Consider the following 13,298-nt stretch of genomic DNA (forward strand, 5'->3'; position numbering starts at 1 on the left):
TAACAAAAACAGTGTTAACATATAATACATACTGATATATGGCAAGACTTCTCTTTTATAATCCAAATAAAAATGAAGTTGTACATATATTGTAGGCCTAGAAATTTTTGTTCAAACAGCTCAAAACTTACAGGAGTTGATATTAATAGATTGTGACAATTCAATTGACAATAACCAGTATTTTGTCTATATTGTCTATCAGATGACACTACCAAGTTGACATAAATAATTTAACTAAAATAGATGTCGCTTAATCCGAATTTTCTCTATTTTTCTTAAATTATTAAGATATATTAGTTATTTTAATATGCTTCGTATATTTAAATTTTCTTATTTTCACTTATAGAAAAGCAGTCATATAAAAATGCAAAGTGATACAAAAACAAAAAGTTTTGACCTTTAACTAAGAGAGAAAAAACACTTTTTACGGATTTTTTGCTCAAATGTGTAATTAGATGTTTAAAAACTAACAAAATTGTGTTTGTTTGGAAAATCATATTTATTTGATATATTTCAAAACTTCAGTCCATTGTTATTAATTTTACTTACATTTGAAAATTTCTGTAAGTCTTTGATCGTTTAAAAATTTTAACTAAATTCATTGTTCTATAGTAATTTTGTTCTATAGTAATTCTGAGAAGCAGAAAAGGAGATATTTTCATGCGCCACCGTTCCGCCAAAAAATATAGTTCCTGCTAGGTTTCAAACTCAGTTTACCATTTCTATTCAAAGTTGTAAAATTATGATGAGGGAAGAAAAATATGACCTTTTTAATTCCTTCCATCTAAGTGTGTAAGACATATAAGCAAATATACTTTGCATATTTCATCTAGTCAGAAACAAGACAAGAATCCATCCTCTTAATGGAATAATTAAAGACACAGCAATAAAAGTCTTACAAGCACTGAGTAATATCAGATATCTACTTTTGTTCATTGCATGCTTGAAATTCATTATACGGATTATAAATCATAAGAAATTATAATTTATGAAACCCAACTTTTATTCGCGTGCGAGATACATCTGCAAGTTTTACAACCGTCTTTTTCTCGCGAATATTTCTCGCTGCGAACTATAAATTTAATTGAATATTTATGTAAAATATATTCTCAGTCAGGAATATCAATCGTCGCCAGTGGGTTTCAAACTGATAAATCGCGAATAAAAGTTGTCACAAATTATATCATTCATTTTTGCTTACGATTGATGAAATATTCTGAAAAATATATCTTTAGAGATAATATATATGTATTGTATATTATAGCCTGTAATAATATGTTTGATATTGTTCATCGCTTTAAAGATTTAATCTCAAAACTATTTAAATCATTTTAATGAGACTATTTGTTAGTGTAAGGATTAAATTCTTTGCCAAAATTGAGGTAAGTACACGATTCATGCCTAATAAAAACTGTTGTTTAATGTGTCTTGACCCTTAAAATAGATTAGGGAAAAAACGATATAATTGCAGATGAACAAAATGAATTATGTAGAAAATGAATAAATGTTAAAAAAGAATATTTAATCATTTCTTTTCTCAACAAATGTCTTTCCATGACACACAATAGGGATCGGGCACTTAAAACACAAAGAGTATGAATCTATAAAACAAGATATAAAATTATATCGAAACAAATCAGAAATGAGGAACATCATTACAATTTGAAATAACATACCATATTGTTTTAAAATATTAAAATACATGTATACAGTAGCATGTAACTATTACAAAATAAAATAATTAATTCAAATAAAAATATAAAAGAGATAAACATCAACGCAAGAAAAGTTACTTTTAAAAAAAATCAAATTTTTACAATGAAATATTTTTTTTTAAAAAAAAAATGTGGTCAATCGAACGAATATTGGTTAGAATGTAGGGATCCTAAACAATTGCTAAGAATTTGTTGGTAGATACCAAGTATTTTCCGTGAAATATCTCTGAGTTGAGGGGATACATAAATCTACCCCACTACCCCATCTCCAAACTGGATGACAGAGAACCTAGCTTAACATCAAAATATGTCCTACTGTCCATTCAACAAACATACAAAATTTGAACTAATCAGACAACCATAAAAAAAAAGTTATTAGAAAAAAAAGAACATTTCTGGACAAATTTACAGACAGACAGACAGAGTGATTACTAAATGGCACCCGCAAATCGTTGTAGAGCCTTAATAAATAATGAATATCAATGTCCTACAATAAATTATAATTATGTATATTATTTTCCTCTATTATGCCAAGCTCTCTAATTGGCTAAAATTTGATCACATGATCAAGTATATAACAGCATGTAGAGTTGTGTTACTGTTTATAGATTCATTCTGAAATGCATATCGACTTTCTAAAAATGGAAATAATCTTCTATAAAACAATAACAGTGTTGACTTTACATAGCAAACATTATTTAAATGATGTTTCTAAAAAAACATACTTTAATGCTTAATATTGTAATATATCGTGATATTTTATAATAATTGTTAAAATGTAACAATGACTTGAATATATATCTACTTTATGTTAAAACAAATTTGATATATTTTATATAAATTGATAAACCAACATATAATTAACCAAAATGTAGCCTTATTAATAAAAAGTAAAATACTCTATCTATACTCAATCTATCTATATAATCTACCTAACTAAAATTTGATCTCTATATTATGAAAATTTAAATTTTGCTTTCATTATTTTCAAATGTTGTGATGTCAATCTCTCTAAAAATTAATATTACAAATGTAGCCCTTTATTCGGTCAATCTATAAAAATATCGACTTCAGAGAAAAGCAAATCGACTGAGCATGAAAGGACCATATTTGTATAATAAACAAATTCAGTCATGCAAAACCTGTCATATTGCTACATGTGGAAGTGTGTTTATTCTTAACAATGTTGCTTTCTGAATCCTGTGAAATGGTTCCTGTTGTAAGGAATATTGATAAGACTGAAGAGATCCGGAATAGTCTCCACAGATTTGTTTGCAGATACCCAGTATTTGCCATGAAACGTCTCTGAATTCACGAGGTATATGAACTCCGACATCACGGAGCAGCAAAGCCTGTAGATCTAGTAATGATTGTTGAGACCTGATGGTGTCACCTAGTCGGTGGTGATTTAGAAATAACAGCATGTGTAACATCACTATGGGTGGTATCAATAGTAGTGATCTCTCATTATTCCTGCCTATCTCCTGCTCTAACACTAGTTCATCAAAGTAAGTGTACTCCATGTAAAGTGCAATATCTTCCACAAGAGCTCTCCTTATCTTAGTACCTAGAGTATTCCTTACCATACAGTGTCCGTACACATCTACATTAACATGATCCCAATACGTAATATACGGCAATGACATCCTCTGCTGTGCTATATGTAAACACCTTAGTGAATCTTCATATCTACGATTTCTGTAGAAGTACATTGCAAGATACAAAATATCAGATAAACAACCAAACGTGCACGACTGTTTTAGTAATGCGGATACTTTATTGCCTTTATAACTTGCCCTATTGCTATTTTCATTTTGATATATACTACTCTGTAAGAACATGGCCGTGTTCCGTAACACAATTGATGACAAATATTGTAATGTGACTGTCTGATATTCTGTCAACCCTCTCCTAGGCATTCTCTCTATTAGTTTCATGTAAACAGCGAAGTCATCAGCTCTCTTAGTTTCTATATTAAGTACTGATAATTCTTTGAATAAGTTAATATCTAGCTTGATGCTAGATATAATACTGCTTTCGTCTAGACAAGCTCTCAGTGTTCTGTTTGAAATGGCGATACTGAGGTAAGGTCTGACTGTTTCACTTAATAGTAGACATGATATCCCCTTACAATACAAGTCATACAACTGACGGAACAAGGACGTTTGTGCAGAACCGGTGACTTTCAGTCGAAACATGTTGTTTTGTGGAATAAAAAAGTTTGGACATACTCCAGTGTGTACCCAGGATATCAATAATTTAAAGCATTCCCAGAAACAATACAAAAGGTTATCAGGTGTCCAAATTACAAAAGTATTGCTCTGAATTACCCAAAATACAACTGACTTTATGAAGTATGAGCAAAGAATGGATGTCTTTGTCTGACAATTGATTACTTCTTTCAGAAAAAATTTTAAGAGACCGTAACACAAAAACTGACAGTGATTCATTGAGTGAGTAAGTTTTTGTTCTGCTAGTGAGAATGAAATTCTCCATTCTAGTCCATTTTCAGGTTTACTGCCGATAGGAACAACATGGAATCCTTCCCTCAATATATCTGATAAAACATTCCCGACTGGCCAACCTTGTTCACGACATCTCTGTATCCATGGTAATGCATTTTTTGGCCAGTGATGTGACCGCAAGCAGAACACATAGTCTATCTCTAAACCTTGAAATTCGGAATGTGTAGAACAAGGCCCATGAGGAAAAACAGAGGTGACGGCGATATTGCTGGTCTTTAATAATTGCAAATGCTTATCCCTGAATAATATACTTGAAATGCATACTTTGTTATTCATTACTACACAGGAGGAAATAACTTTTGCAAAACATGATGGACTCAACAGATTTAATCTGGTAAATCCATTTGGTAAATCATCACACTCCATGAGAATCATACTCTGCTGTGGGATACGATAGAGACTTATCTGAGAGAGATCACAGATTACCTTGTGGTTTGGATACCAGAACATGTAATCTAGATCTGAAGACCTCATTCTGAATCCCTCACCCCTACTTCCACTCTTCATTGTGTGTAATCCCCTTTTCATGCGAACAGAATTCCTCACAACCTCCACAGTGTCCATTACTTCTCTCCTCATCCTCACTTCGGTAGGACTCCCTACTTCACGGCACAGTCCTACATAGACTGCCTCTGATAGTCGGGGTAGGTGATTCATTCCGATGTATTATGAAATAATCAAAAAGTGCATATCTGAAAAATGAATAGTTATACTTTATTTTCCTCTGATTTAATGTGGATTTCCTCAGTATGACAATATGTAATGAGAGTACCCAGCTACTGATGAATTATAATAATGGCGCTTGGGTTTTTGAGGCACTGTCTATTAAGGACTCATGCCCAATAGATAACACGTTATCAATCTGAGAAGAGCTACCTGATATGTAAGTCCAAATTGAAGATGAAAAAGATTATATATTTTCCTAGCTTTAGTAAGCATATTTATCAAATAATTAAGTCGTTTATACGTAAGCCTTAGTTTTGTTTCAAAAGTAAAATTTGGAACAGTAATAACTTCCTATAACGGAAACAAATTTCTTGTGCTTGTGTGCTTATTCGTGTTATTTCCAAAATAATTCCTATGGCGTTAACACATTTAGATGAAAGGTAGACAATTTTCATATACAATACTTAAAAAAAATCATTATGAATGGGATGATTTTATGTATACTTGAACTGACAAACCTGCATGTCAAAATCTATCCCTCATGAGATCAACGTATCTGTAAACAGGAAAACTCCGCCTTCACTTTCTTTTCATAAGCAATCTATGATCGGTGAAGTTACATAACAATTCGATGTGCTTAATATTAAGAGTTGACAAAATGAGTTCGGGCACGTAAATTTTTTTAGAGGGGGAGGGGTCATTCCTTTTCCTAGAAAAGGGTTTTGCAATAAAAGTTGTTATGAAAAGGCTTCATATGCTCACCTTTTATTCGCAGTATGGTCAAATCCTCCCACGTTAATGTAATACTATGAGAAGTTTTTCTTGCCGAAAAGGTTAGAACCTAACTACTAACCACCCCCTCCCCCTCCTCGTCCAAGAAGCACAATTTTCGATTTTGATTATAGTTTCCCCAAGACGTACCCTACTAGATTACCTTTTATCTAAATAGATTTCTGTCCCGCTTTTCTTCGGTGTCTTGTCAATTATTACAAGTCTCCAGACATTAACAGGAAAAATTTATGTTAAACAACTGTGTTTCCATGTTAACCAATAACACGTAATATGTTTCAATCTTCACAACCGAGAGGAATGCAACACGACTTTGCACATTTTAATTATCCTTCCCGCAGTTACAATGACGCGTCAAATATTGACGCCAATAGTATTTTACAGTTAATATATTTATGCAGAGAAAGGTTGGCAGATTTCTAAGGGCGATTCCTACCCGCCCTTAGAATATATTACAGTAATGTAAGTTTAATTTAACCCCCCAAAGAAAAGTGGGTCCTCCGAATACTAGTAAGTCATGAAACAAAACTGTTTTGCTCCTAATATTTCAGTATCTGACTGGGTAAGTTATTACTACCTTTCCTTTCCTTTTTTCATGCCTTTTATCTGAATATATTCTAAATGGATATGTCCTTTAAAAAACACTGATTTGAATTAGTTATTTGTTCCTGGGGCGTTTTCTTATCATATTTATCAATGTATACTCCGTGTTTATTCCCTTCCAGGACTACTGCAGGCAGAACTATGTCAATCATTCAAGGTATGCACTATAATTATAACAATCAATGATGTCATTTTCATTTCTTTATTGTAAAAAAAAAATGATAAAGTGATTCGATCATGCGATATTTGAGAGAAAAAAGTTCAGACCAATTCTGTGCACACGAATGTATTTTTCAATATATTGAAAGTGACTTAAAATATTGCACTAAAACTCCTAGTTCTTAAACTCATGTAAAAATCTTCATCTTTAGTAAATAGAAGTAAATAAGAAACGATGAAGCAACATCATTCTGAAATATTCTTCATAAGAGATAAAATCATATTTATATTGAAACACTTGTAAGTATACTAAATTTCCTACAGATTTAACAAATCTGAAAAGTTCTACATACTTTGTTATATTAAACACATCTGAGAGTGCCTATGTTACAAATTTTACAATAAAACTGATGTGAATTCGCTGTACTACCTAACTGCAAATCTTCTGATAAAATGTTTCTATTCATGAACTACAGGATTAAATTATGCAAGGAACATATTTTCTTCATAAAATGGGGGGGGGGGGGTTAACAAAATGCATGTAGCTCTTTTGTGATGAAGATATATAAGGTGTATTTTGAAACTGGAAGAATCTGTGATTCACAGGAAATTTGATTGCTCTAATAAAGATGTTGAATGAGGACAGAAAACAAACACAGAATATTCTACCACATCAAGTTATAAAAATGACTGACCTATGTACTTAACAGTTAAAAAACGTAATGTCAACCCGCATAAGAAGCATTTTGTACTTGGGATTCAATTTCTAATGATGGGATATGAAACTATAGAGAAAACAAACTGCATAATTTACAACATAGAGATATATTTATATACCTGACTGGTAGAACAGACACATACCAGAATAATTTCTTCCTGTTTTTCAGTTTTGTTCAAGAAATAAGAAACCCTTGGATAGATGTCCATCTCAAAATCAATATCAGACAGTTCTGTTCAGTGATTGGTCCATAAACAGTTTGGTCAAGACATTTCAACCCATGTTTACAACCGATATGGGTTTTTTTATGTTAATCCTTAAATTGTCATTATATTATTAAAGTTTTATAAGCTTTTAAAAAGTAAATACATCATCAGATATAGTGTTAGTGGATAAATATTTGCATTGTAGCATTCCATGAAAGTACATTACAGAAGAAATGTGAATTTTCTAATCAATATAGTAATAAGTAATTATATACAGGTACATGACAAACTGTCCTAGAATTTAGACAAATGTCAAACTTTTGTGCTTAACTTTGCAACTATGTTTAGGTAAAAGGGAGACTTGGAAAAAAATCACTGGAGACAGAGTGTAACAATTTCTCAAGTATAGAAATTTGGTGTCACGGACGTATGGATCCGGTGTGTCAGTGACAACAGTGTGTTTGTCCAGTCATACTACCTCGACAGGGAGGCAGGGAGACAGCCGGGTGACGCAGTCAACAAAATCTACCCCAGTGCTCATATAAAGGTAAATCGTTATACAGACTATCAATTTACAAAGACAGATGGAATAGAATATCCCTGACCTTTATTGTTGTGTAACCTGCCAAACATTACACAAAGAGCAAGGGCCACTTAGGGCCTTTTTTTTTGGCCCTGTAAATTTTTGAAAAATCGAAACTGCTCAATTTTGGCTGACAATGCAGTATTCATCACTTGGACCCTTTGTGACCAGGTTTCTACTGAACATGACGTAATTTCCTCTCTAGTCAATGTATAATGACGTCATGAAATGCGTCATTTTTACCATATCCTATAAATTCCTTTAAAAATAGCCAAAAGTTATTTTTTTAATATTTCATACAGAGCACAACCTCTGATCCAAAATATGCAATAACATTATGAAAGTTCTGTTTCCGAAGATCATAAAACATGTTTTAATTTTTGGATCGAGGGCTGTGCTCATATTTTAATTATTTGCTGAAGTTAGTCAAATACGCCTGTTTTCTGCAAAGTTCAAGAACATTGCATTTTCACAAAGTCTGCTTTCCAATACCTGGATTCTCAAAAAGAAATTTTGCTATAGGAAAGGAGAGCACTAAGTCTCTACTTTATTTTGATATATGAAATGGGACTGAGGGTGAAAGTCAATTAATTGATATAAGTACAGGGCCATTTTATGCGTAAAGTGAACCTAGCTCTTTATAGCAAATACAAACTTATACTGAAAACTTTTTTTTAGATTTCAGCAACACTAATTTTCAGTATATTTAGGCTTTGTCATGTTACAAACTGAACTGGCAAAGTTTATAATTTTTGTGCAAGAATTCAAGCTCTACTTGCAGCTTTGTTCTGGCCCAATTGAGTAAAAAAAATAATATAAAAGTACTGTAGATTTTAATTTTTTTATATTTCAGATCTAAGTGCAGATCATTCTTGCTGAACAAAATACCATAGAATTAGAACTTGTTAGTGTGCAGTGCCTTGAAGGTCATTGAAATACTTCAGTCTTTCTCGAGGACAGAAATGTGCACTGCAAACAATTGAAAGATCCAGGACACTTTTAAATCAGAAATCCTCTGATTTACATTCGGATGAGGTGAGCTAAGTATTAAATGAAAGGAGTACAAAGTCTATGAGTAAATATTTGTCATACAAATTTCACATCAATTAAGCACCTATCTAGATTACAATATTTCCTAATAAATTCATAATATTTCGTTAGGCAACTACTGTTATTAAGTTCTATGCTGTAAATCATGCTGACTGATCTCGATCTGACTGCACCTAGTGGTTTCCCATAATTATCTGGCTTTGTCACTAGTTTCTGTGCGGTGGACTTTAGACAGCTGACCCAGACAGAACCGGTCAAGGCTGGACGGATCAGTGTAGCCATCCAAGGTCACACTAGTGTAACTGTATCGGACCTTGAATGTCTCACCAACCTGCTGGCCACGTTCAATGTATGTAACGGTTCACTAAAACTCAGAGGCTATAGAAAGAGAAAGAATTGACAATTTAAATTTTATACTTATCACGAAATTTCCAATGTATTTCTAATGTAAAAGCCTATGTGTAACATTGTTAGCGTACAAAATCAGATGTTTGTAACCCTATAAATCCAGGAGCCATAGCCATTCACACAGGGCAATATGAAATTTTGCAAGATTGGTTGAAATTGTCTGAAAATGCTTTTAAAAAAAATACTTGTCAGTGATTTTACATTATCATTGGAGATCTTCTGACTTTAAATTTGGTCAAGCATATCTCACTTAAACCAGCTGAGGACAAATTATGTATGAGGAGGCAAAGAAAAATAGTGTTTGTGAAACACTGGTGGCCCCATGTGACAGGTCATTGTCAAGGTTATTATTTCTAAATACATGTCAACCTCCAAAGGTCAAGAGGTCAAAATTTTGGTACCCAAAGGCAGGTCACACACACACACACACACTCTCTCTCTCTCTCTCTCTCTCTCTCTCTCTCTCTCTCTCTCTCTCTCTCTCTCTCTCTCTATATATATATATATATATATATATATATATATATATATATATATATATATATATATATATATTCTTTTTTGAGTATGTGTTTTATATTGAACAAAAGTATATAGAACATTTCCAACAGTGAAATACTCACGGGTTATTTACTATAACGGGGGAAAAAAAATACCTGCTTTCAGTCTTTACGCAGTAAAGTGGACGAAACTTGCAAGGCCCGCATCTTCTCAGAGACTGAAGATGGGCATATTATCTGATATTCAGTCAATGACCTTCTTATTTCATATTTTCAGCCAATAGATTTAAATTATAATATTCATTGGACAGCCAATTTAAGGATACAAGAAAGTGACGTCATATGTCGATGAATGTGAGGTCTTTAAGAATAGGAGAGATGGTACATCCGAGGAAAATATATATATTGTTTTAGGAAGATATATTTTTAAACAGAGTATCTTAAGTGATATTTTCAAGTGAAAATACAAAAACTGAGGCAAAATTCTTGATCTTCCTTCCCTCTACAAAGAGTGTCGTAAAGAAAAATACTTCTTATAGAGAGGAAATAAACCATCCTGATAGAGACTAAAATAGCCAAAGTTTTTCCACAATGATGTAAAAAATCTATTTTTACTATTTTTAATCTCACAATCACTTAGCTATAACATCACACAACTACTCAACCATAATATCACAGCCTACAACCTTGGGTTACAAAAAAAGAGCAAAAGAAAATCAAAGAAAGTTAAATAAACAACAAATTCAATGTTCTTTAGTTGGATACAGAATTTTTTCCACTTATGAGGCAGGCTTTTTTGATATTTTCACTTGTGCTTTGAAGATTTGAGATTATAAAAAAAATCCCTTCCCACTCATGAAAACACTTCCCATATCCAACTATAAAACATCTAATATCCTCTATTTCTCTATTTTTTTGTCTTTTATGGGACTGAACAAGATTAAATGTAAATGATTTTGTATGTTTGTGAGCTTAGATTTCTTGTATGTATATTGGGTAGGGCTCGACATTAAAACTTGTCCGGTACCACTGAATAAAAAAATAAAAGACAAGTAAATATTCCTGGGCACATTGGACAAGTGCTTTTATGTAAAATTATCTAAATTATAAAAAGTTCAACTGGTGAAATGTTTATCTATAGTTTAAAGACGGATGCTGTGTATAAAAAACGAAGATCACTATTGGCATATATTCCTTTCAATTTTAAAATGCAAAGGCATGGATCTTACCAAGTTTGGATTCTGTTTGATGTTGACAGTTTCACTTGTGAACATTTATGTTGTTGTCAGAACAGGAAGTCGAGATAAAATTGTGTTTTATGTGCTTGATGTATTTATTGATAACATACCAAATCAATCAAGCACGTATATAATTGACATTTTATTAAGAAAGTTTTCTAGCTGACAATATTAGCTCTTTGTTGAAAATTTTCGAAAAAGTGAAGTTGAAGTTCAGACAAGTAATTGTCTTGGTTACTTGTCCGAATGGACAAGTAGAGATAAAAAAGTTAATGAAGAACCATGTTTGGACATTGTTAATGGTTACAGTGTATTTTTCAGTGTATGAGGACGTACAGACCCTAAAACGTGCTACTACACCTCAGAATCGAAACGAACCGTTCCGTGCAAGAAGCGTACCGTACCCTGTACAAAACGAACCGTACCGTTCACAAAACGAACGGTACCGTTCGTGAATAATTTTTTAAAATAATTATGCAAGCCACGCCCCGAAAGCATTCCGAATCTTGCAATGACCAAATACAGACAGTTAGTCATTTTCTTCTATTTTTTTCGACGCAGCGACCGTTAAAGAAGGATGGAAATTAACCCTAGAGATTCAAAATATTATTAAACACCATGCATCTGGACTTACATCTACATGTATTAATATAAGGAAACTACTCAAAACTAGTTACGACTTCAAAACAACTCGACAGAGTGTGAGGCGATTCCTTATTCTCTACGCATGATCGGGTTTTGTTTTACTAACATTTTTGAAATACAGCATTGTAATATTTTTGGTGTACAATTGGTAATCAATAAAAGAGAATGTAATAATTATTTCTATAGCTTTTATCTACCCTATTCGTGTCTCTATCAACGTTAGAAACCAAGACACATTGAAAAATTTATTAGGATATTTTGCTTTTTTCCGCAAAATAAAGCCCTAAAAATTATTTTTTTATTCATGTAAGTAATAATTTAAGGGAGAACTGATTACAGATTTAGCAAAAAATAAATAGATATAAAAAACAATACGAACTAAATTGTCAATTCGAAAGCGGACATGTTAAAATGTAAAGACCTCTCGATCACAAGGAAAAATGAATAAAGGCGATGTATATATAAATAATGTGTGTTGGTTTACACTCTTCCGATCAAACCAAAAATGTTATCGCCAATATAACATGCTGTTCAAAAAGTTCCATCGTCACATATTCGCATGGAATTTTCAGTTTAATATACGTAATAAAAAAAAACAAATCAGGATGTATGTCAGAATTAATTTTTATTTTAAGCATTTTCCCATTTCATTTGCTTTATTCACTGAAACCTGCAGGAAATATGTTACTTGGAATTTACACATAAAGCCCAGTTTAATCTTTTCAAAAAAAAAAGTTTAATCCGTGCATGAGTGTTCATCCAAGATCCTTTCAGAAACACTTTACATTTCTTGCCATTGTCTCGTTATCTAGACTATTGTATTCTATAGTTTTGTTATATACCCTTCAACATTTGAAAATTTCGATCAAATATTGTCATCATACGGGCACAGGTACACTGTAAGAACATGGTCGTGTTCCGTAACACAATTGATGACAAATATTGTAATGTGACTGTCTGATATTCTGTCAACCCTCTCCTAGGCATTCTCTCTATTAGTTTCATGTAAACAGCGAATTCATCAGCACTCTGAATTGGTATATTAAGTACTGATAATTCTTTGAATAAGCTAATATCTAGCTTGATGCCAGATATAATACTGCTCTCGTCTGTACAGACACTCAGTGTTCTGTATAAAATGGCTTGACTCAGGTAAGGTCTGATTGTTTCACTTAATAGTAGACATGATACCCCCTTACAATACAAGTCATACAACTGACGGAACAGTGACGTTTGTGCAGAACCGGCGACTTTCAGACGAAACATGTTGTTTTGTGGAATAAAAAAGTCAGGGCATTCTCCAATGTGTACCCAGTGTATCAATAATTTAAAGCATTCCCAGAAAAAAGACAATAGGTTATTAGGTATCCAAGTTAAGGAAGTATTGTTTTGTATAACCCAAAATACAACTGTTTTTATGAAGTATGAGCAAAGAATGGGTGTGCTTGTCTGACAATTAATTACTTCTTTCAAAAATAATTTAAAGAGACTGT

General features: G+C 32.4%; 1 protein-coding gene across 1 annotated transcript; it reads right to left on the minus strand.

Moving 5' to 3' along the window:
* Positions 1-2,860: 2,860 nt before the first annotated feature.
* Positions 2,861-4,897, minus strand: LOC133198052 (uncharacterized). Its single transcript, XM_061334206.1, has one exon. It carries the CDS (start codon positions 4,895-4,897, stop codon positions 2,861-2,863), a length of 2,037 nt encoding a protein of 678 aa, XP_061190190.1.
* Positions 4,898-13,298: the final 8,401 nt, after the last annotated feature.

This window comes from Saccostrea echinata, unplaced genomic scaffold (genome assembly GCF_033153115.1).
Source record: "Saccostrea echinata isolate AGI-Se365-2 ecotype Australia unplaced genomic scaffold, CSIRO_AGI_Sech_v1 ptg000033l, whole genome shotgun sequence".
Classification (NCBI taxonomy): domain Eukaryota; kingdom Metazoa; phylum Mollusca; class Bivalvia; order Ostreida; family Ostreidae; genus Saccostrea; species Saccostrea echinata.

Bases quoted from the DNA above. Each gene is read 5' to 3' on its own strand.
- LOC133198052 (XM_061334206.1), bottom strand. From the start codon at position 4,897: ATGAATCACCTACCCCGACTATCAGAGGCAGTCTATGTAGGACTGTGC.